The sequence below is a fragment of the Schistocerca piceifrons genome, chromosome 2 (genome assembly GCF_021461385.2).
Source record: "Schistocerca piceifrons isolate TAMUIC-IGC-003096 chromosome 2, iqSchPice1.1, whole genome shotgun sequence".
Lineage (NCBI taxonomy): Eukaryota > Metazoa > Arthropoda > Insecta > Orthoptera > Acrididae > Schistocerca > Schistocerca piceifrons.
This window is the reverse complement of record NC_060139.1, coordinates 356758924-356785551: the sequence shown is the minus strand read 5'-3', so window position 1 is coordinate 356785551 and position 26628 is coordinate 356758924. Positions and strand designations below refer to the sequence as shown.

General features: G+C 37.9%; 1 protein-coding gene across 2 annotated transcripts in view; it reads right to left on the bottom strand.

The window, feature by feature from the left end:
• The window catches only part of LOC124777821 (Golgi-specific brefeldin A-resistance guanine nucleotide exchange factor 1), a 311144-nt gene that overhangs the window by 138884 nt on the left and 145632 nt on the right, over positions 1–26628 (bottom strand). For both annotated transcript variants that reach the window (XM_047253343.1, XM_047253342.1), the window contains exons 22-23: positions 16714–16873; positions 14211–14433 (exon numbers count right to left, since the gene is read on the bottom strand). In XM_047253343.1, the coding sequence (XP_047109299.1) occupies positions 14211–14433; positions 16714–16873 (383 nt within the window). The remainder of the gene's footprint in view (positions 1–14210; positions 14434–16713; positions 16874–26628) is intronic.

Here is a 26628-nt window from a genome sequence, read left to right as displayed (position 1 = left end):
ATCTTGTATTTAATATTCCAGTGAAGCACTTTTCGGTAGATGGACCCTTACATCCCGTTGATTTTATGCAGTGTTGTAAGGATTGTTTTTTACCTCACTCACCAGATGATATGAAAATTAAATTTGTGAAAAAATTCTTGGAAGGGGAAGCTTTGACTTGGGCAAACCAGATTGTAACTGTGGGGATGACCTTTTCAGAATTTGAATCAAAATTTCTGGAAAATTTTTGGGATGATTTTAAACAAACTAGAATCAAAAGTGAATTTTTGAATGGGAGAAACTATAGAGAATCAGATGGGAGCATGAAACAATTTTGCAAAAGTGAACTTCAAAAACTTATTCATTTAACAAAACCTTTGGATGACTTGATCAAAATACGATTCTGATAAGTATAGGTACAGGGAAATTGAAAGCGATTTATTACATGAGCATACAGGTTCTGAGAAAAGTGATCAATTTTGCAGTCCTTATATAAAAGTTCAAATTGGGTCATGGATTGGTAAATGTTTAATTGGCACAGGAAGTGAGATCTCGGGAATATCTGAAAGGTTAAGCAAGAAACTGAAAGTGGGGAAAGATTATGTTGACATGCCAGTTGTTGGGGTAAAGATAAAAGGTGCTAATGGGAAGAGCAGTAAATTGGTAAAAAGCCAGACTTTAGTGACATTTTTAATAGAAGGCAAGTTGTTCACACATGGATGTTTTGTAATTCAGGAATTTAATGAGGATTTTCTTTTGGGTATGAATTGGATAGTAAAAGTAAATACAGCATCTGATTGGGTTGGAAGAAAACTTTTGATAGAAACTAGCGAAAGGGAATGCATTCAGACAAATTTTGTGAACACACTTGGTGATCAGAGTAATGGAAATTTTGACAGTATCAATTTACTAAAAGAAAATAGATTGGAGAACATTGAAATTCATAGATTTGATACTGATGAAGTTGAATTTGGGAATTTAGTAAATTTGAAAATTTCAGAAACACAAAATTTATCTGGGGAGCAAAAACAACAGTTAGAGAATCTGCTGTGGGAATACAGTGATGTTTTCAGTGTAAAGGGTTATCAGTGTGAGCTTCAGGTAAAACCACATGAACCATTTTTCATAAAACCATACAGTATTGCAATATCAAAAAGATCTGCTGTCGAGAAAGAGCTGAAAAAGATGGAAGGATGTAATATAATAGAAAGGAGTATCAGTGCATATAATAATCCTCTAGTAGTTGTTTAGAAAAAAGATGGGGGAGTAAGATTGGTTTTGGACTCTAGACACTTAAACAAAATTTTGTTCAGACAGACAGACCATCCCGAAAATATTGATGAGTTACTCTATAAATTTACAGATACAAAATATATGTCAAGTTTGGATCTAACTTCGGGTTTTCATCAGGTACCACTTTTAGTTAATTCTAGAAAATATACTGCTTTCTTGTACAATGGTAAGAGTGACCAATATTGTGTTGTGCCATTTGGGTTAAATTCTTCTGTTTCCGAATTTATAAGAGCTTTGGATCATGTACTGGGGCAAGAACTTGCATCTAAACTGATAATTTATGTAGATGACATTTTGGTTACAGGGCAAAATTGGGAGGAACATTTTTCGATTTTGAAGTCAGTTTGTGAAAAACTTAGAAAAGGGGGGATGACATTGAAATTAGAGAAATGTAAGTTTGCAGTTTCTGAATTAAAATTTTTGGGTCATGTTGTCACAGACAAGGGAATTTTGGCAAATCCAGAAAAAATTAAAGCAATTTCAGAAATTCCTATTCCTAAGACTAAAAAACAATTAAAGTCGTTCTTTGGGTTATGTGGTTATTAGCGAAAACATATAAGTGATCAGAGTCTGAATGCACCATGTTTAAGTCAGTTACTTAAGAAAAACACTGTTTGGGTTTGGGATAAAAGTTGTCAGGAAGAGTTTGATAAAATTAAGCAAGAGTTGAGGAAGCAACACTTATTACACAGACCTGATTTTAATTTACCATTTTGTTTGAACACTGATGGCAGTAATTATGGGCTTGGAGCAGAGCTATTTCAAGAAAGAGTAGAGAATGGAGTTAAGATACATTGTACCATAGCATTTGCGAGCAGAATGTTGCTCAAGCATGAAAAAAATTATACAGTCACAGAGAAGGAACTTTTGGCAATTCATTGGGCTTTTACAAAATTTAGAATTTACCTTATTGGTCATAAAACCATAGTATTTTCGGATCACAAAGCATTGAGTTACTTACAAGAGTGCAAATTATACCACAGTAGATTGACCAGATAGGCAATACTTATGCAACAGCTTGACTTTGAAATCAAGCACATAAAAGGTTCTGAGAATGTAGTAGCTGATTCACTTTCAAGGTTACCAATTGGGGGAGAAAAGGTGATTTTTGAACAAGAGGAGGAAAAGCAATTTAAAATTAGATACCTGAAAGGGGTGGAAAATGAGAAAACAATTAGAGCTATGTGTAACAAAATTAGAAAAAAATCAAAATTTAGATCAAAGTTTGAAATTAATCAAAGAATCTTTAGGCAAGAACGGGTATGAGAAACTTGATAAATTTTACAAATTACATAAGGGGATTTTATTTCAGAGAACAGATGTAGATTCTGATAATTGGAAACTGTGTTGGCTAGAGGTAGATGCTGAAAAGCTGATTATTTACATACATGGAAGTTTTGGTCAGTGTGGGATACAGAAGTGCGTTCGAAAGATACAAGAAAATGTTTATTTTTACGATATTGGAAGAAGGTAAGAAAAGAATTGGCAACCTGTGACAAATGCCAGAGAGTTAAAGTGAGCAATCAAAGACGTGGTGGAGAAATGCAAAACATTATTCCGCAAAAACCTTTAGATCTTATCGCTGTGGACTTATATGGAATGTTACCAAAGAGTAAAGGTGGTCACTGTTACACATTTGTTATGGTAGATGTATTTTCAAAATTAATTAAACTATATCCAGTGAAAAAAGCTACTAGCCATGAAATTATAATAAAAATTGAAAGAAATTATTTCGCACAGGTGGGTAAACCAAAAGCTATATTATCAGATAATGGTTCACAGTCCATCTCTAAAATTTGGAAAAAGTTTATTGAAAGATCAAAATTGAAGTATATACTTATATCTGTTTATTCTCCATCCACCAATCCTGCAGAAAGATATATGAGGGAAATTGGGAGACTTTGCAGAACCTATTGTAGCCATAAACATCCAACCCGGTTTGGGCACATTCGAAATTTTGAAGATATTATGAATAGTCTACAACATAGTTCCACAGGATTTTCACCATATGAGATTATGTTTAATATATCTTATATCTTATATCTATAATATATCTTATATCTTATATCAGAACTTATTGAATTTCCTAAATGTACACCTTTAACTATGCAAGAGAGAGAAGACATTGTCAGGGAAACTATGAGGAAACAAGGGGAAAAGAGGAATAAAAGACATAATAGGGTAAAATTAACCACTTGCAAAATTGGGGATCTTGTTCTGGTCAAATCTCATGAAAAATCAAAAATGTTAACTTCAGAAATTAAAAAATTCTTTGATATCTATATTGGGCCTTTTGAAGTAATATAAAATCCACACCCTAATGCTTATCGTTTGGTGTACCCTAAGTCAAAGAAATTATTTGGTCTCAGGAATGTTGTCTTTTTGAAAATGTATAAACAGAAATCACAATTTCAAAATTTAAATAACCTATTTTCATCTAAAACAAAAGTCCTCCACAGGAATATGCTTGTTAGAACAAAACTACCTGTACAACCAAGTATGTATATTTGCATGTATAAATTAATAATTTGAAGTTACATGTTAATTGAAACTGATGAAAAACACTGTTGTAACAAAGAACGAGAGAAAAATTTATTTTTACTTTTTTTTTTAAAAAAAAATGTCTCCATAGTGAGCATTTCTGAATTTTTCTAATTTTTGGAAGCTAAGTCTTCCCTGTGGGTGAAGGCATGCACGTGAGGACATGAATGCAAAGGTATAAGTTTCAAAACCAATTTTAGATAAAGCCTCATGATATATGAGCAATTTATTGTTCTTTATACTGGTGTTGTGGGGAGCGAAAGTACTCTTCACACGAATGTGACTTGTAGTAATATTGTAGTACAGAGGCAAGTGTACATAAATAATTGTAAAAAAAAATTAGATAATACTGATGTATCTTTAGCTGTACTAAAAGAAAGAAAAGCAGAAGAAAAAAAAATTCAAAAAGAAAATCAGAAGCAAAAAAATATATACAAAATAAAAAAAACACGAGTAAAAAAACATATATATAAAATTCAAAAAGGAAATCATAAGCAAACAAAATATACAAAATAAAAAAACCATGAGTAAAAAAATACATTAAAAAATTAGAAAGGAAATCAGAAGTAAAAGTATATAAAAGGCAAATACATAGAAAAAAACACTACACTATATATGTCCAGTACCATTTTTTATTCTATAATATGTAAGCAAAATGAAATTAACATTAATATGAGGAACAAAAAATTTAATTATGAGATTCAGTTGGCACAGTGTGACCAAAGAAGTGGCTGGTAGATGTCTTATTCTAGCAAATTATTTTTATCTTACTATTGTTTTCAATCTGTATGCTGTACTTTAGAATATTTCTCATGTATGTTTTATGCCATGTATATTTGTCATGTTAAATAATTTCTTTACTTGAATTTTTTTGTGTATGAGATTGATGGGGAAGGGTCATTGCAACCATAGCCAGTAACAAGTCCACAGATTCAAAGAGTCCAAATTTGGAAGAGGTTATCAGACTGCATCATTAATGTACTAATTGTGTAATACAGATCCGTTACTGAGTGTAGTCGGGATTTTGTTGTATATGTTCATAACAAGGCCTGAGGAGCAGTTGTATTGGATCTGGGAGATGTGTTATTTTCTACTGGATTTGTCGATACCAAATTGTAAATGTTTTCTTATATTTTTGTCAGAATTTTTTTATTGTAATTTGCCTTATTTTATGTTAATTTACTTATATTTTTGAGAGTGACAGCATATTGATTACTATTAGTAGATGTGACGAAGGATATCAAAGACTGATTACAAGTGGAAGCTTGTGTGTTGTGTAAAATGTCTTTGACGCTGGAGTCGTCTTTGACTGTAGTCAGTCGGCAGTGAACTCTTGGTGTGTGTGTGTGTGTGTGTGTGTGTGTGTGTGTGTGTGTGTGTGTGTGTGGGGACAGTAGAAAATGTGCAGGTCGCCGTCATAAATAATTTGCTAGTGAACAGAAAAAATAAATTATGTTACTACTTTTTTTTTATATAGACTTTAAGAAGAAACCACATTCGAAGAGATGGTATTTGAAGCACCAAAAATGAGGCAAATGCACTGAACCAGGTCATTTCTGCAGCCGACGAAACTGCATTGTGGAATCATACTTCCACTAGACAACTGAAGCCAAGACAAATATCATCTTGTAAACATTTCACGGAAAAGGTACTGTCACGAAATATGCCAAATTTAAGTAAATAAAAATAGTGAGCATATTTCAATCTCAACCTGGCACCCGCCTAAAATTCAGAGGCTTGCCCTTAGATTTGTTACTGGTAAGTTCAATCAACACACGAATAATACAGAGATGCTTGTGAACTTAAATGGGAGTCCCTGGAGGGAAGATGATGATCTTTTCAAGTAACTCTATTGAGAAAATTTAGAGGACTTGCATTTGTGGCTGAGTGTAGAATGATTCTGCTGTCGCCAATGTACATTTTTAATAAAGTCTGCAAAGACCAACAATCAGGTCTTGTACAGAGGCATAGAGACAGTCATTTTTTGCTCCATTTGCAAGTAGAACAGGAAATAAGTGACTACTAGTGGTACAAGGTACCCTCCACCATAAACGACATGATGGCTTGCAGAGTATGTATGTAGATGTAGATTCCTTAAAGTAGAGCTCATTTAATAATTTACTTAGATAAATAAATAAACTGTACAAATAATATTTACAAAGAGATGTTTGCAAAACATTAGATTTAAATAAATGGAGATGTCTGGATTCTGCATTGCAGTAAATTGTCATGACTAAGGTTATTCTCAATTGCAATACTAAATTAGTGCCTTAACCTCTCACCCCCTCCACCAATGATTTAGGAACATGGCTTAATGCACTGAAACGGAAGAGGAAAGGTCATGTAGTGGGATGAAATGATGGAAGTTGGAAGTGCTGCCCAAGGGAGAGGAACAGTCCAACAGGAATACCACAAGACTGCTGGGACAAGAACATCAAGAAACTCATTGGCTTTAACTGACAGAAGAGTGCTCAAGAATGACATGCTTGGGGTGAACTTGAAAGAAATTACTGCTTAGCATAAAGAGTTTACATCTCATTAGAAATCCAAATGGCCACATATTACTAAATTAGAATAAGACTGATTAACTGACAGAAACTTAAAATTGACAAACTGCAGAAAGCATTTTATATGCTCATTCAATGGAGTAGTTCCAATCTAGTTTAGTGTGATACTCAGTTCAGTGAGGTATGTTAACAGGTCAGCAAAACATGAAGAATAATTTGTATTCTAGCAGCAATTGAGAAATGCTGCTGACTGAGGATACCATACAACATAGTATGGTTTGAGCCAGCAGACAGGACTAGGAGGACTAGGCAGGTCATACACAAAAACATGGCAAAGAAATTTATATAGATATGGTAACTACTACAGGATATATCAAACACCAAAATCACAGTGCCTCTATTGGTAGATAAATCCTACACCACTAAAGGCAGAACACCACTTAAAAGTATGGAGTTGTTCACTAACTAATGTGTTCATTGTACAGTATAGTATACAGAAATGACAACCCCCAAAGAAGCCAAATACATGAATGGATACAGAAGTAGTATCTGCCATTGGGACACCCAGTACCATGTTGCTGATTATGCTCCACAATAAGAAACATGGGGCCTGCTATATTACATGGGCCATTTGTAGTCTCCCACCTGTTACTACTTTCCATGAACTGTGAAGATGGTACTTTGCTCTCCAACATTTCCCTGCATCCTACCACCCTCCTGGACTTAAACCTAGCAATGCCAATGTGTTTTCTGTAATGTGGACTACTAAGGCGGGCGTGGGTGTGGGCTAATTTATGCCCACCACAAAAAATTTAAAAAAGATTTCATTAACTGTTGTTAACTTTTATTAACAACATACTTTTTAAGTAGGTAATGATGAGTAACTAGGCTCCAGAACCAGAAAATATCACTTAGCGTAATCTTGTCAATACCAACGCATTTTCTGTAATGTGTACAACAATTGGGGGGGGGGGGTACTTTATGACCACTATAATATTTTTAAAATACAATTTTTGTTAACTGTCACTGATTTTTATTCACAACATAGTTTTTACGGATATGTAGATCCGTAAGAAGAGTCCTGAACCTGAAAATATGAATATGACATTTGATGCATAACACTCTTATACATATGGATTGTATTTTTGCTTATAATGTTTGGTTACCTACAACCTAGTGTCCCTTGTTTCCTGAAGATGGCCCATTAACCCAAAAACTTGTTTGAAATAAATAAAAATCAGCAGATCCAAGATTAACAGTGCTGACACAGCACATTTACCCATCCTATACAGTAGGTTGTACAGAGTTTGGGGGAGAGCATAAGGGAACAATTGACAGGAATGGGGGAAAGAAATACAGCAGAAGAAGAATGGGTAGCTTTGAGGAATGAAATAGAGAAGGCAGCAGAGGATCAAGTAGGTAAAAAGACAAGGGCTAGTAGACATCCTTGGGTAACAGAAGAGATACTGAATTTAATTGATGAAAGGAGAAAAATACAAAAATGCAGTAAGTGAAGCAGGCAAAAAGGAATACAAACGTCTCAAAAATGAGATCGACAGGAAGTGCAAAATGGCTAAGCAGGGATGGCTAGAGGACAAATGTAAGGATGTAGAGGCTTATCTCATGAGGGGTAAGATAGATACTGCTTACAGGAAAATTAAAGAGACCTTTGGAGAAAAAAAAACCACTTGCATAAATATCAAGAGCTCAGATGGAAACCCAGTTCTAAGCAAAGAAGGAAAAGCAGAAAGGTGGAAGAAGTATATAGAGGGTCTATACAGGGGTGATGTTCTTGAGGGCAATATTATGGAAATGGAAGAGGAGGTAGATGAAGATGAAATGGGAGATGTGATACTACTTGAGGAGTTTGACAGAACACTGAAGGACCTGAGTCGAAACAAGGCCCCTGGAGTAGACAACATTCCATTAGAACTACTGACGGCCTTGGGAGAACCAGTCGTGACAAAACTCTACCATCTGGTGAGCAAGATGTATGAGACTGGCGAAATTCCCTCAGACTTCAAGAAGAATATAATAATTCCAATCCCAAAGAAAGCAGGTGTTGACAGATGTGAAAATTACCGAACTATCAGTTTAATAAGTCACAGCTGCAAAATACTTACGCGAATTCTTTACAGACGAATGGAAAAACTGGTAGAAGCCGACCTCGAGGAAGATCAGTTTGGATTCCGTAGAAATGTTGGAACACGTGAGGCAATACTGACCCTATGACTTACCTTAGAAGAAAGATTAAGGAAAGGCAAACCTACGTTTCTAGCATTTGTAGACTTAGAGAAAGCTTTTGACAATGTTGACTGGAATACCCTCTTTCAAATTCTGAAGGTGGCAGGGGTAAAATGCAGGGAGGGAAAGGCTATTTACAATTTGTACAAAAAGCATATGGCAGTTTTAAGAGTCGAGGGACATGAAAGGGAAGCAGTGGTTGGGAAGGGAGTGAGACAGGGTTGTAGCCTCTCCCCGATGCTATTTAATCTGTATATTGAGCAAGCAGTAAAGGAAACAAAAGGAAAGTTCGGAGTAGGTATTAAAATCCATGGAGAAGAAATAAAAACTTTGAGGTTTGCCGATGACATTGTAATTTCTGTCAGAGACAGCAAAGGACCTGGAAAAGGAGTTGAACGGAATGGACAGTGTCTTGAAAGGAGGATATAAGATGAACATCAACAAAAGCAAAACGAGGATAATGGAATGTAGGCGAATTAAGTCAGGTGATGCTGAGGGAATTAGATTAGGAAATGAGACACTTAAAGTAGTAAAGGAGTTTTGCTATTTGGGGAGCAAAATAACTGATGATGGTCGAAGTAGAGAGGATATAAAATGTAGACTGGCAATGGCAAGGAAATTATTTCTGAAGAAGAGAAATTTGTTAACATCGAATATAGATTTAAGAGTCAGGAGGTCGTTTCTGAAAGTATTTGTATGGAGTGTAGCCATGTATGGAAGTAAAACACGGATGATAAATAGTTTAGACAAGAAGAGAATAGAAGCTTTTGAAATGTGGTGCTACAGAAGAATGCTGAAGATTAGATGGGTAGATCACATAACTAATGAGGAGGTATTGAATAGAATTGGGGAGAAGAGGAGTTTGTGGCACAACTTGACTAGAAGAAGGGATCGGTTGGTAGGACATGTTCGGGATCACCAATTTAGTACTGGAGGGCAGCGTGGAGGGTAAAAATCATAGAGGGAGACCAAGAGATGAATACACTAAGCAGATTCAAAAGGATGTAGGCTGCAATAGGTACTGGGAGATGAAGAAGCTTGCAAAGGATAGAGTAGCATGGAGAGCTGCAGCAAACCAGTCTCAGGACTGAAGACCACAACAACAACAACAACAACAACAACATACAGTAGGTTAATTAAGCAAAAACTGAAGGCAACACAATACACTTAGTTCAAGAACAATGCCAAAAATTAAATACTACAGCAAAACACATGTATCAAATCAAGAAGTACTCATCTGCAGCAAAAAAGAAATTAAAAAGTGATACACAAGTGAATCTCACATATTCTACACTCCTGTGAGTTTGGCGTTTATGATAACTAAATATGTGAACAATTGTGTAACATTATGCAGGACATGTATGTACACCAAAAACACTAAATAAATAACCTATGCAGTTGTAGAGCAGCTGTAACTATAAAATCTGAACAAAACTTTTCAGAATAAGTAGTAAATCTATATGAAACAGTTTTTTCCATGAAGAAAATGGGAGTCCCAGTAAGAGGTTTCAAGTATGCCCCTCACACTGAACATTCAGGGAAACAGATGTAGTGAAAGTTGATATAGAACACAGTGTAAACAAAGACACTGCAACCAAACACATAGTAAAACATGATGCAGTATACAAAAATAGCTTAAGTTAGACACTCTTACATCACAATCTAAGGACCAGAACACACTGAAAACCAAATGAAGATAATGACATACATTATCTTCATTTGGTTTTCAGTGTGTGAAAACCAAATGAAGATAATTACTAACAATAACATTCTCACAAAAGCAGATAAAGTAGTATAGTAATTGGATTCTCAAGGACAGAAGCGATTATGTTGAGGAAGTGAAACAACTCCTCACACCTATTTCTTACAATATCCTGACCAGAAGATCCCACAAAAAGTTTTAATGGGGAAATTAAAACTTAACCAAGACCTGTAAAAGCGTAATACCTGAATACGAAGCTAAGTATTTGATCAACATGAACCAAGTAGCTCCTAAACTTTGTGGGTTTCCTAAACTACATATGGAGGGTCAACCTTTTCAACCTTTTGTGCCAACTTACACCCCACCAAATTTAAATCTAAGTTTGTGACTGTAAATTCAGTGGACCCTTGTTAACAAAATGAATGACCTTCCTATGCCACACAGTGCAAAACTACAATCTTTTGATAACCGGTTATTTACAAACATACCAATCAAAGAAGGCCTTGATATTTTGACAGAACAACTATACGGAGCAGGTGTCAACCTTGTACAACATAAGACATACACAGACAGCTACCATGGCTTGGCCATGGGGGTTTCCCCCTCAGCCCCCTTTTAGCATAATAAATCTTCATGGACCATTTATTTAAAAAAAAAAACAGTTCCTACACAATTAACCACTCACTGGCAGTATTAAATATTAGTACAGATATGTAGATGGTGTGTTGTGTCTGTGGATTGGTATCAAGAGATAAGTGAACACATACCTGGAACACAAACTCTCAACACAAAAACAAACAGTTTGCCACGGAGATTGATTAAACATCCATTAACTCCTTAGACCTCAACACAGGTCTCACTACACACACAGTTTCAGAATTTACAGAAATCCATCACAACATACAGGGAAATATCCTCATGTTCACAAAATCCAGTATCATACAAACATGCTACCTTCCATTCCATGGTGCACTGTGTTACAAACATACGAATGTCAAAAGGGAATTTTCAGACAGAATTAGACACCGTTAAATGCATGGCATCAAACAATGGCTATATCTCCGAATTAACTGACAACATTCTGCATATAAAACAAAGCAGCAAAATGTTGTCCTATGTGCACGGCCTCTCTGCAGCAACGGTCATACCTAAAACCAACCATATTTAGGAAAGCTATCTGACAAACTAGCCAAAACACTCAAAACCTACAAACCTCATTTTATGCAAGATGTACTGCAGCTTATATCCTATTCAACAGCAAGGACGAAACAGATTTGTTAAGTAACGTTCATGTTTATAAAATCACTTGCAATCACTGCAGCAAACTGTAAATTGGTCAGACAGGAAGCACCATAACTAGGCTGACTTAACATGAATGCAGATGGAGATTACGTAAGTCAGACTCCACATTTGCCGAACATGGGCTGAAGGAGACACACAGATACGAAGTCCACACAGAAGTACTACATACAGCCAGCAAAGGAAGGAAACTGAAGCTGCTAGAAGCAGTTGAGATAACCAAAATTTTGCTAAATATCCTGAGCTGGTTCTAAATGATCAATTACAGCTGAGCTTTTAAGTTTCACATGATGCAATCAACCAGTCACATACCTATAGACTGCCACAATAACACACACTGCTACACAGAATTAAAATAAAGAATTTCCTATTCCTTATCTCTCTCACAAACTACAACAATATAAATTGTAATACTATAATAATGTGTATTTTAACCATGTGCTGTGTTTAATCCTGCCCACTGCATAAAACGTAATATGCGGTGAAAAGCATGCTTGTTGCACAACATAAGTTATTTGTGCTGGTACACAGTTCTCAATCAATGTAATGAACTCACAAACTATGGCATCATAACCATATAACCTGTAATCCTGTAAGACAGTGTATTTTAATTATTGTGTCAATATTGTTTATTGTGTAAAGCTTAATTTACAATGTTAAAAATTTGTTGCACAAAGAAAACAAAGAGTGGTCAGTTTAACAGTTTCTCAGCCAATTTCAAGACCTCACACACTTTAGCATTATAACCATTTAACCTATTATACTGTGTAGTTTAATTATCTGTTGTTCTTAATACTGTCCATTGGGTAAAGTGTAATTTCAACATTATGAAACAAGTTTGATGCACAGCTCTGTTGGCAAGTGGATTGTATCTTTGCTTATAATGTTTGGTTTCCTAAGAACTAGTGTCCCTTCCAGATGCTAGTAAGTTGTTTACTGAAGATGGTCCATTAAGCTTGAAACTAGTTGAAATAAACAAAAAATCAGTACAACAAAGACAGTGTACTTGTTATTCAACTTTAATATGACATTTTCTGTGAAAATGTTATATTCACTACACAAATTATTGGGTCAAATTTTACTGAGAAATTTAAAATAAATATAGGATCATTAAAAATAAACAATTTTTCAAAATTTTAAAACAAAGTGCATGACTAAATTGCAATAGGGTATTTTCTAAAGAGGGGCGTAAAGTACACGACCCCCATCCCCCATCACCACCCACTGGTGATGCAAGGGTTAACCTTCATTTACCCACAACTTCTTTAAAATACAGGGTTATTCTAAATGATGGATCCATTTTCAAAAATTCATATGTATTCAAGTACAAATCCAAAGTGAACAAGCTTTATAACAGAGAAAAGAGGAAGTTTCAATCTTTTTGGCAGGTGGTGACAGTTTCAGAACGGGCCGGTACAGTTCGCGCGGCAATAGGGCCGTCATTCCATTTCACTGTCAGTCATGAGTGAGATGGCAACTGTGGGGCACAAGGTTTCTGCATTCTTGAGTTTGCAAAAAGTGAGTCGCAAATTGCAGTGCAGCAGGCATTTTGTACCAAAGTCAGTATTCAACCACCAACTCGCAAAAGCATTAGTCATTGGTTTAAGCAATTTAAACAGACTGTGAGTGTGTGCAAAGGAAAAAGCACAGGCCGACCGCATGTGTCAGAGGATGTTGTCAGACAGATTCAAGAAAGTTTTGTGCTCAGTCCCAGTAAGTCTCCCAATAGATCCAATCGAGAACTTTGAAAACCCCAAGCAACTGCATGGAAAGTTCCGAGATGGCACTTGCTGCAAAAGCCCTACCGATTACAACTTGTGCAGGCTCTCAACCCCAATGACAAAGAGAAGTGTGTCACATTTTGTGGTTATGTGCTAACGAAGATGGAGGATGACATTTCTACAGCACGTAATTTTTAGCCCTGAAGTGACATTCCACCTTAGTAGAAAAGTCAGACAGACACAATGTTGGCATATAGGGTTTCGAAAATCCATATACACCATTCCAACGCGAAAGAGACTACCAAAGAGCAACATGTTCTGTGCCATATCCCGTACAAAGGTTTATGGATCATTTTTCTTTGCAGAAAGAACTGTAACGGGAATCATGTACCCGGACATGTTGGAACAATGGATGTTCCCAAGTTATGGAAGATTCCCAGGACTTCATTTTCCAACAGGACGGAACTCTGCCTCATTGGCACCGTGATGTACGAGGCATTTTGAGCATTTTCCAACAGGATGGAGCTCCACCCTATTGGCACTGGATCTACGAGGCTTTTTGAGTGGCTCCCTTCCTCAGCGCTGGATCAGTCGCAATTCTGGCCACAGAGATCTCCTGATCTCACACCCTGCAACTATTTCTTATGGAGTTATGCAAAGGAAGCTGTTTCCGTCCCAGCTCTACCAACCAGTTCAACGATCTGTGGAACCAGATCACTGCTGCCGTGCACTCAATAACAGCAGATATGGTTTTGCGTGCGTGGGACGAGTTTGGCTACCGCGTCGATGTTTGCCGTGCAGCCAACGGTGGCCACATTGAACATTTATCACATTTCTAATTATTAAAAACTAATTAATTAAAAATTATTAAATTTATTAAATTGATAAACATTATGAAAAAACTTTATTAAGAGCAGTACAAACCTTGTTCATCCGGAAGGCCATTGTTGTCACCTACCACTCTTGGTGGATGTGCTCCTGCACCCACACATTCAAGCAGGGTAAAAATAATAGTCCAGTCAGTTTCTGAATGAATATTAGCAGCACTTGTCTTTAAAAGCTCATATAATCCATAAGCTATCTGACGAGAAACACGGAGAAGTGGTAAAGGTTTCAGCAAGAGCAACATTCTTAAAGAGTGAAGAACCTGAAAAATGTATCACGCAGAACAATTAAATCTATCAGAAGAATATGTTTAATGAAACTAAATTACAAAAAAATTCAGAGTTAAAAATATGATAATCCAAATAAAAACCTAAAAATGACAACAGTAACTAATCTTTCTCAAATTAAATTAACTTAAATCAAATGTACAGAATTGATAGCGATCAAATAAATGTAATGCGCTGGCATGAAATAACAGTGAAACCTGCTCAAAAATGATAAATCTGCACTGTAATGAATGGAAATTTGTACTAAAGTGATATTCAAACCCAGACCACCACCTGGCAGTAAGACGGATATATGGCTCGAACATACACAGTAGGCTGAAGGATATGATATTAAAAAACAGCACTCATCATTTTTACATCTTCATTTGGTATCCTCTACTCTTTTCCATGCAAATAGTTCATACATCTTTCATCAACCCCATTCTAATGTTGCGCTCTGGCGCTTTGACGTCTCTCTCCCTTAGAGAACCTGTCAGTCTGTAAAACCTCATTTGGCCTAATCAAAACTGAGAGGTTCCTTTATTTTATGATCTTCTTTCCCCAACTTTCTTAAAGGAAAATTAGCTTTCATCCACCACAATTTATACAAAATGTCTTTAGCTCTTGCAATTTCCTCATCTGTTTGCACACATTGCTTCAGTAACCATCTCTTTCTTTCTTAACCACTCTTACATTACACTCTGTTCTGCAGAATGGCTATATGGTGCATGCTATGGTTATTTTGCTACAAAAGCCTACCTCTATGTTTCATCTGTTATACTACTACTACTAATAATAATAATAACTCATCCACAATGGAAAAAATTCATAAAAGTTTATTGCTGTTAGTTGTATCCTATAACATGTTGTTTAAAATGATATGAAACTAGAAACATTTTAATGTTTCTTTCATTTCAATCTTTTACTTATCTTTAATCTTGTGGTCTCACAATATCTCTTTATAAACAACAACCAAATCATAGCTAACACTTTTTAAGGTTGAACTACAGAACTGAGTACTGAATGTGTTCTGTTCTGAAAAATATATATATATATATATAAAAGATGGGGTGACTTACCGAACGAAAGCGCTGGCAGGTCGATAGACACACAAACAAACACAAACATACACACAAAATTCAAGCTTTCGCAACAAACTGTTGCCTCATCAGGAAAGAGGGAAGTAGAGGGAAAGACGAAAGGAAGTGGGTTTTAAGGGAGAGGGTAAGGAGTCATTCCAATCCCGGGAGCGGAAAGACTTACCTTAGGGGGGAAAAATATGTGGATGGATATGTGTGTGTGTGCGCGAGTGTATACCTGTCCTTTTTTCCCCCTAAGGTAAGTCTTTCCGCTCCCGGGATTGGAATGACTCCTTACCCTCTCCCTTAAAACCCATATCCTTTTGTCTTTCCTTCTCCTTCCCTCTTTCCTGACGAGGCAACCATTGGTTGCGAAAGCTAGAATTTTGTGTGTATGTTTGTGTTTGTTTGTGTGTCTATCGACCTGCCAGCGCTTTTGTTTGGTAAGTTTCATCATCTTTCTTTTTTTATATATATATATATATATATATATATATATATATATATATATATATATATATACACATTTTTAATACATTATTAGTGATAATTTCATTGTCACAGTGGAGCAGCACCTCTACACTGCCCATGGTCATTCTTTTTCACAAAAATCTCACTGAAAAACATAGTAACTTTAGAAATTCATAACTCAAACTAATCAATTTCAACAAAGTGAGAATACACTATGCACTTCTAAAATGTGTAATAGTGTTTGGTCAAGCCAAAATGCCATGGAAAAGAGTTATTCCCCTCACTCATTCTTTTCACTTCTATTCTTAATTTACTGACCAGAAGAACAGTTCACTAAGCATTTATGAAGTACACAAAGTTATAGTGTTGCAATTCATTAACAAACATAATATTTCACAAAGAGCTCTTATACAGTTAACTATGCTATCGTATCTGTTAGAGACTGCTGTAGCCTAACCCTTTGACCTAACACAGATGTCAAGCATAGATGGTGTTAGATACATCATATACGACAAATACGCTGTGCATGCTTTACATGGTTCTCTAGCTAAGAATAATCTAGTACTGATTGTGTAAGCGATGTTCTTATTGGAACTAAGATTGGCAACAAAATTTCTGCACACACATTTACGATATTCCAATGTCGACCTGGTACAAATAAACCTACAACATTATAGAATTTGAAGAGGCACAAATGAACAGGCATAAATAGGTATTTCATCTCACCATAGGGCTCATGTCTTCTCTTCGCATAAGTCGAATGGCCAATCGCAGCAAACCAACAACAGACCTCTCCATCAAGAAACAATGATCACAAGCTGAGGCACTCATTACTAGACTATACATATGATCTCTTACGACCTGCCATATTGAACTCACACGATCCCTGTAAAATAATCAAAAAGGACCTAATGACAAATTTGAAATGAGAGTGGACAGGGAGGAAATGGAAGGAGCAGATTTGGTTACTTTGCAGCCAAAAATTAATGTATGTACAAGAAGTTCATTAAAATAATGAAACATCAATTTCATACATGAAATCTGCTTTAACGGTGACAAGAAAATGACAAGCAAGAAAAGCAAATCATTCCATTAAGTCTGTGGATTTCAAAAATTACCTTTAGGATAACATACATTTTAGAGGAAACTTCAAGGCTACTGAGAAATGACACTATACATTATCCTATAATTTCATTTACTAGTATTTTGATATTCCCTTTTTCTTTCTTTGCATCATTTCTGCTTGATCATGAATTGTTACACTTGTGTTAGATATATGCCACAAAACCCTTAAAAAATGTTTCAGCAGCTGACACCATAAAATGGCATTAAAGAGAGAAAGAGAGAGATTGCTAAGCCACAATGCAATAATGTTAATCACGAAAGGCATGTGTGTATTGTGACAGCCGTAGCCCTGTTTACACCAACTTTTTGAACTTGAACTCAGTAATTTGGTGTTTTCATGTATGATGAATAACAGAAGTTGCCTAACTGGAGGCTTAATTTGATTTAGTTTTGATTTCCAAGCAGTTCTTTTATATTCAGTATCTTGAGCAGCTTATTCACAGCCATCTTTTTATCACTTTCTTTTCTTCCAACTATCCCTTTTTCTACTCTCTGAAAAGGCATTTATATTCTCAGACAACAACCTTTCACTGTATTTACATATCTTCTCTTACAGTTTTACCTGCTTCTTTAGTAAGCAGACTTCTGTTCCGGATGTTTTAATATAAATTTGCTTAAGTATTCAGCTATAATCTTACAATGGAAAATCCAGGATGGAATAATGACCATATTATGAAAAGGATAGAATGCTACTCACCATGTAGCAGAGATGTTGCATCACAGAGAGACACAACAAAAAGACTGTCGAACAAGTAATCTTTTGGCCCAAAAATGCCATTCATCTGAATTAAGACAACATACACATGCACATTCATGCAAACTAAAATCACAAACTGCATGAGTGGCATTTGCGTAACAGTGTGTGTGTTTCGTCTCATTTAGAGGAAGATCTTTTTGAGCTGAAAGCTTACTCTTTTGATTATCTTTTTGTTGTGCCTATCTCCAATATATGGTGAGTAGCAATCTATCCTTTTCATAACACTGTCAGCTATAATCTAACCTTGAATATCAGCAGATAAGGTAAATGGCCGTAGCATCCAGATGGGTAAATAGTATCAGATGCTGCATGTTTCCAAATTAAACTAGAGAATCAGAAAGTGACTGGCATATACAACATATTTTTTGAGACTGGCTCAATAGTTTCTTGTTGTGGGATCATGTCAAAGTTAAATTTGATTAAATATTTGTAGAAGCAGCTCAGAATATCTGGTTCTAGCACAGCAAACGAGTGATTTGCATCATAATGGTCCCAAACTCTATAAGGCAGTAATGTGACCAGTGAAAGTTGAACGTCAGCACATGCATCATAGCCATCAACAAAATTTTAGGAAACATATTAGCAACCTCCTTGCCTAACAGCTCTCAGTAATGACAATGGATCTAATTACTCCAGTCTTGCTGTAGTTCGAAAAGTGAAGAAGTTGGATAACCTGTTTCATTATGAGATTGATTAGCAACAACTGAAGTATTATCTGGAAGTATGTCACAAAACAGAAAGAAAAAAATCCATTTTTATTTAGGGAATAGACTCACTATATCAAATTACTAGTATCACAGTCATTATTTTTGTGCACAACTGCTACAAAGTGAAAAATCTCCGAAACACACAACTAAAGTTCTAAAAACCTTCATCTGTCTTCTTGTGTGCTGCTATCACCACACACAATGAACACCAGAAACTGGTTAAACAGTGACTGAGGATGAGGAGTGCATCAAATTAGGAGACATACATAAAAAAATGCTAATTAATCATTCTTGTCTCAGTGATCCAGACGGACCCTGCAGACAAAGGTTTCACCATGTCGCAATGATCCACAATGATTACCTGACAGAAGGTCAGGTCTCCACATACAAGCCCTGTCACAGTGATCCCATCACCTAAGTTCAGCATAACCTCCAATCGCTACTCAAATCCTTAGATTCCTCCCAGAAGCAACCCCTTGCTCTGACTATCTCCTACCCCACTCCCAACAACTTTCCACACACCCATCTTCTACATGCTTCCCAAAATACATAGATCCAAACCATTATATCTGGTTACTGTGATCCCTCTGAAAGCATCTCTGTTTCTGTTTATCAACACCTCCAATCAATTGTCACATCCTAGCTACCCACATGAAAAAAAAGATACGAAGTACTTCCTTCACGAACTCTCGACCATCACAACTACCATGTTGCTGATGCCACTCCTTATATGCCACATGCCATGATCCCTCTGTGCTCATGGCCTTGCCACTATTGAACAACATTTCTCCCAAAATCCTTCTAACTCCGAAAGCATCACCTCACCCCTTACACATCTAGCTACATCTTCACGCATAACCACTTCACCTTTGCAGGGAAGGCATAAAAAACAATTTGCAGCAAGGCCATAGGCACCAGTGTCGCATCCTCCCATCCCACTATGCCAACCTGGTCGCATCCTCCCATCCCACTATGCCAACCTGTTTACAGTCTATCTGAAGGAAAACTTCAAAGCCACCTGAAAACCTCAAACGGCTTGTCAGGATCTGGTTCACTGATGACATCTTCATGATCTAGACCCAGGGCCAACACATCCCATTCACATTCCCCGACAGCGTCAATATCTTCACCCAGTCCTCCCCAATCCAATAAGCCATCTTCCCGGACTTATAACTCCGCATCTCTAACGGCTTCATACCTCTCACCATATCAAGCCCAAACCCTGCAGTAGTTGCAGGAATTACATAAGTGACCCACCTGTGGAAATTCAAAAAAATTTGAAAATCAAGTAGTGACACTGCTTGGAGCCTCTGTGTACTTTAAGACTGATTGTTGGGGGACCTTCTCAGCATAGTACAAGTGCAGGTCACTTCTTGTGCCACAGGAGCTTGTTAAAGGCTGTGATCTACCATTGTAATATGCACAAACTATTACTTATATATCTAAAAACAAAGATGATGTGACTTACCAAACGAAAGCGCTGGCAGCTCGATAGACACACAAACATACACACAAAACTCAAGCTTTCGCAACCAACGGTTGCTTCATCAGGAAAGAGGGAAGGAGCGGGAAAGACGAAAGGATGTGGGTTTTAAGGGAGAGGGTAAGGAGTCATTCCAATCCCGGGAGAGGAGAGACTTACCTTAGGGGGAAAAAAGGACAGGTGTACAAAGAGTCTCGGTAGAGATGTCAGTCGAGGCAGAAGTACAGAGGCAAAGATGTTGTTGAAAGACAGGTGAGGTATGAGCGGCGGCAACTTGAAATTAGCGGAGGTTGAGGCCTGGCGGGTAACGAGAAGAGAGGATATACTGAAGGGCAAGTTCCCATCTCCGGAGTTCTTACAGGTGGTGTTAGTGGGAAGTATCCAGATAACCCGGACGGTGTAACACTATGCCAAGATGTGCTGGCCGTGCACCAAGGCATGTTTAGCCACAGGGTGATCTTCATTACCAACAAACACTGTCTGCCTGTGTCCATTCATGCGAATGGACAGTTTGTTGCTGGTCATTCCCACATAGAAAGCTTTACAGTGTAGGCAGGTCAGTTGGTAAATCACGTGGGTGCTTTCACACGTGGCTCTGCCTTTGATCGTGTACACCCTCCGGGTTACAGGACCGGAGTTGATGCCACTTCCTTATACACAAATATTCCGCACGTCCAGGGCCTCGCTGCGATGGAGCAGTTCCTTTCTCGCTGATCACCTGCCACCCCACCTAAAACCTCTTTCCTCATTACCTTAGCCAGCTTCATCCTGACCCACAACTTCTTCACTTTCGAAGGCCAGACATAACAACAATTAAAGGGAACAGTCATGGGTACCAGGATGGGCCCCTCGTACGCCAACCTATTCATGGGTTGCTTAGAGGAAGCCTTCTTGGTTACCCAGGCCTGCCAACCTAAAGTTTGGTACAGATTTATTGATGACATCTTCATGATCTGGACTCACAGTGAAGAAGAAATCCAGAATTTCCTCTCCAACCTCAACTCCTTTGGTTCCATCAGATTGACCTGGTCCTACTCCAAATCCCATGCCACTTTCCTTGACGTTGACCTCCATCTGTCCAATGGCCAGCTTCACACGTCCGTCCACATCAAACCCACCAACAAGCAACAGTACCTCCATTATGACAGCTGCCACCCATTCCACATCAAACGGTCCCTTCCCTACAGCCTTCCCTACAGTCTTCGTGGCAAACGAATCTGCTCCAGTCCGGAATCCCTGAACCATTACACCAACAATCTGAAAACAGCTTTCACATCCCGCAACTACCCTCCCGACCTGGTACAGAAGCAAATAACCAGAGCTACTTCCTCATCCCCTCAAGCCCAGAACCTCCCACAGAAGAACCACAAAAGTGCCCCACTTGTGACAGGATACTTTCCGGGACTGGATCAGACTCTGAATGTGGCTCTCCAGCAGGGATACAACTTCCTCAAATCCTGCCCTGAAATGAGATCCATCCTTCATGAAATCCTCCCCACTCCACCAAGGGTGTCTTTCCGCCGTCCACCTAACCTTCGTAACCTCTTAGTTCATCCCTATGAAATCCCCAAACCACCTTCCCCACCCTCAGGCTCCTACCCTTGTAACCGCCCCTGGTGTAAAACCTGTCCCATGCACCCTCCCACCACCACACTCCAGTCCTGTAACCCGGAAGGTGTACACGATCAAAGGCAGAGCCACGTGTGAAAGCACCCACTTGATTTACCAACTGACCTGCCTACACTGTGAAGCTTTCTATGTGGGAATGACCAGCAACAAACTGTCCATTCGCATGAATGGTCACAGGCAGACAGTGTTTGTTGGTAATGAGGATCACCCCGTGGCTAAAAATGCCTTGGTGCACGGCCAGCACATCTTGGCACAGTGTTACACTGTCCGGGTTATCTGGATACTTCGCACTAACACCAACCTGTCAGAACTCCGAAGATGGGAACTTGCCCTTCAGCATATCCTCTCTTCTCGTTACCCGCCAGGCCTCAACCTCCGCTAATTTCAAGTTGCCGCCACTCATACCTCACCTGTCTTTCAACAACATCTTTGCCTCTGTACTTCTGCCTCGACTGACATCTCTACCGAAACTCTTTGCCTTTACAAATGTCTGCTTGTGTCTGTGTATTTGCGGTTGGATATGGGTGTGTGTGCGCGCGAGTGTATACCTGTCCTTTTTTCCCCCTAAGGTAAGTCTTTCCGCTCCCGGGATTGGAATGACTCCTTACCCTCTCCCTTAAAACCCACATCCTTTCGTCTTTCCCTCTCCTTCCCTCTTTCCTGATGAAGCAACCGTTGGTTGCGAAAGTTTGAATTTTGTGTGTATGTTTGTGTTTGTTTGTGTGTCTATTGACCTGCCAGAGCTTTCATTTGGTAAGTCACATCATCTTTGTTTTTAGATATATTTTTCCCACGTGGAATGTTTCCCTCTATTATATCCAAACTATTACTTAAGTATTTTTGGAACACATATTTTTCCCTAGTCCAGTTTTTCCTCACTTTGTTGGAATATGTTTATTATATTAACTGATTATTGTTTTACAGCATACAAACATTTAAAATAATCATGTAGTTTGATTTAATTTTAGCAAAATTATGGATCAGAGGCAAGAATCTCGAATTCTAGCGTTGCTGAAGAAGACTGAGGAGGAGAAAGAAAATCCTCACAAATTCTAATGATGCAGATTATGTTCTGGGACAGCAGGACCATCAGCCTGAGTCTGAGCAAGAGAAAGAAGCCCCTAGTAAGGCATCTGAAAACAGTCCTGAATTTTCAAGTCATGAACCATCCCAGAGAAGTAGGTAGGTTGATTGTAACACTTGTGTAGGTGACATGATATGGTCAAAGACTACTACTCTGAATGTAGGACCAAGTAGAACTCATAACATTGAATATGTGGTTCCTCATCCTAAAAGAACTGCAAACAGAAAACTACTACTGAAGACTGCACATCCCTTTTTGGTAAATAATATCATTGACCTCATAAGTCACATACACTAACATAAAAATAGACCATATCAAGAATAATTATCCTTTTGTGTGTGTATTTGACTACACTCAAACAAAGTTCTTATCAGAACTTTGCTGTCTGATATTGCTGACTGGGAAGTTCATGCAAAAATTGACAAATTCGCCCCAATACATGAAGTATTTTGTATGTTCCTTACAAATTTTCAACACTATTGTGTTCCAGAGTGCTGAAACGACTTTGGATGAACAGCTTTTGGCATTCAGGGGACACTGTCCATTTAGGCAGTATTTTCCCAGCAAGCCCACAAAATACAGAGTGGAGGTATTTGTGCTTGTCCATGCTCACTACCCATATACTTTCAATTTGGAAATATATGCAGGCCTACAATGAGAAGGGCCATATCGCTACAGTAATGAAAGAGATGATGTGGTAATGAGAATCATACATTCTGTGCTCGGCAAAAACATCGATATAACAATGGACAACTGGTTCTCTTCACTTCATGTTGCTAAGCAGCTGTTTGAAAGTAGAACAACCATGGTCCATGGTTGCCACAGTGTGGATGGACAAGAGAGACGTCCCCAAAGACTTGTGTGTGGCAAACAGCAATCCAATAAATTCTTCAAAATTTGGCTTCCAGCCCCCTTGCACATCGGTTTATTACATGTTGAACCCTAACAAAGTGGTGATTTTGATATCAACAATACACAATGACACAAAAATTGATGCAGATACAGGATCTGAAAAGGAACCAGAAATAATAAGCTAATACATCTGTACGAATAATGATTTGGATGTAGTTGGTAAGGTGTGCATGCTATATGACATATCCATAAAATATGGTACGAGGTCATCATCTTGAATTTCTGATTTCCTGCACCTTAGCACCCTCAACGGCACTTTGCATTCACTGCATTTATGCAGTGAACCATAACTACAGAAACCAAATGGCAGTTATAAGAGTCAAGAAGCATGAAAGGGAGGCACTAGTCGGGAAGGGATGGTGACAGGGTTGTAGCCTATCCCCAATGTTATTCAATCTGTTCATTGAACAAGCAGTAAAGGAAACAAAAGAAAAATTCGGAGTAGGAATTAAAATCCATGCATAAGAAATAAAAACTTTGAGGTTTGCTGATGACATTGTAATTCTATCAGAAACAGCAAAAGACCAGCAAGAGCAGTTGAACAGAATGGACAGTATCTTGAAAGGAGGATATAAGATGAACATAAAAAAAGCCAAACGAGTGTAATGGAAGGTGGCCAAATTAAGTCGGGTGATGCTGAAGGAATTAGATTAGGAAATGAGACACTTAAAGTAGTAGATTAGTTTTGCTACTTGGAGAGCAAAATAACAGATGATGGTCAAACTAGACAGGATATAAAATGTAGACTGGCAATGGCAAGGAAAGCGTTTCTGGACAACAGAAATTTGTTAACATTGAGTATAGATATGTGTGTCAGCAAGTAATTTCTGAAAGTATTTGTATGGAGTGTAGCCATGTATGGAAGTGAAACATGTACGATAAATAGTTTGTAGAAGAAGAGAATAGAAGCTTTCAAAATATGGTGCTATAGAAGAATGCTGAAGATTAGATGGATAGATCTCACAACTAATGAGGAGGTATTGAATAGAATTGGGGAAAAGAAGAGTTTGTGTCACAACTTGACCAGAAGAAGGGATCAGTTTGTAGGACATGATCTGATCCAAGGCATCAAGGGATCACCAATTTAGTATTGGAGGGCAGCGTGGAGGGTTTAATCGTAGAGGGAGACCAAGAGATGAATACACTAAACAGATTCATAAGGATGTAGGTTGCAGTAGGTACTGAGAGATGATGAAGCTTGCACAGGATAGGGTAGCATGGAGAGCTGCATCAATCCCGTCTCTGGACTGAAGACCACAACCACAACAACCATAACCACACTGCTGTTTGACATTGAGATTTCCTTATTTACCTGTCCCTGGTTGAAACCTCTGGCTCACTGAAGATTAGGAAAAAAAAGTTACCAAGAAGACTGTCCTTCAAAATAAAAAAACTCTGTCATTCTTCTGGTGGACAGCCAGCCATCAACTTTGGGAATGACACAGAGGAGTCCTGTGGATCATTGTTATTACAGTGGAAGTTCACAAAGTAGTAGTACACGAAAAGTGTGTACTAAATTCATTTGGCCCAACTGTTGTAAGATGATCTGTATGTCTTGTTCCAAAAACCATTATTAGTTAGTACGTATAGAAATCTGTATTTTTCAGACTAAATCAAAGCCAATGATGTCATCTTCATTTAAACTGTGGCTTGTTATTATCCCCCCCCCCCCCCCCCCCAAATATGAGGTAATATGTTTACTTTGTGCTAATAGTTTTCTTAGACCTCACAATGGCCAACACACAAAACAAAATTCATCATCATCATCATCATCATCAGTGTTCTGCCAAAAGGCAGGTTTTCACATGGTAGTTCTCCAGGCTGCCCAGTCTTCTGCCATCCTCTTCAGGTCTGCATAATTTCCTCTTCCCTTTATGTCATCTATCATCTTGTATCTCCTCCTTTGTCTCAGTCTTCTCCCACAAACCAATCCTTCCAAAGCATCTACTAGCAAGCACTCCCTTCTCAGTGAATGTCCCAACCAGTTCTTTTTCCTTTCTCTTACAACCTTCAGCAGACACCTTCTCTCCCCAACCCTTTCGATTACTCTTTCATTACTCACTCTTTCAATCCAGCTTATTCTCTCCATTCTCCTCCACATCCACATCTCAAATGCTTCTAACCTTTTTTCATCCTCTCATCTCAGCATCCACGTTTCTGCCCCATATAGAGCCACACTCCAGACAATACATTTGCCAAGCATTTTCCTTAGACCTTTATCTAATTTGCCACATTAGAGTCTCCTCTTTCTGTTGAATGCCTCCTTCGCTGTGGCAATTCGAGTTTTCACCTCCTGGTGACATGTCAAGTCTTCAGTTATTGTGCTTCCAAGATATTTAAATGCGCTTACTTGGCTAATGGTAGATTGTCCTATTTTAATATTGGACAGTATGCATCTTGCACTGATGACAATACTCTTTGTTTTTGCTGTGTTTATTTGCATCCCATATTCCACACAAGCTTCATTCAGACCTTTCAGTATGTTATTCACTGTCCGCTCACTTTCTGCCATAATACCACATCAGCAGCATATCTTATACATTCTATTCTCTTTCCACCAAAACATATTCCTCTTTTCCCATCAAAGGCTTTCGAAATAATCTCTTCAAAGTATGCATTAAACAACAGTGGGGAAAGGCAACGACCTTGTCTAACACCTCATCCAATGCTGCTTCCTTCTGACATTTCATTGCCAATCCTTACCCTTACTTTCTGTTGTAAATATAGATTCTGTATCAGTCATCTCTCTTTCCAATCTACTCCTTTCCTCTTCAAAATATCCATCAGCTTGTTCCACTGAACTCTGTCAAAAGCCTTCTCTAAATCTATAAAAACAGCACAGATTTCTCTACCTTTTTCCATATATCTTTCCCCTATAGTTCTTAACAGGCCAATATCATCTCTTGTTCCTTTTCCTCTTCTAAATCTGAACTGATCCTCTGCA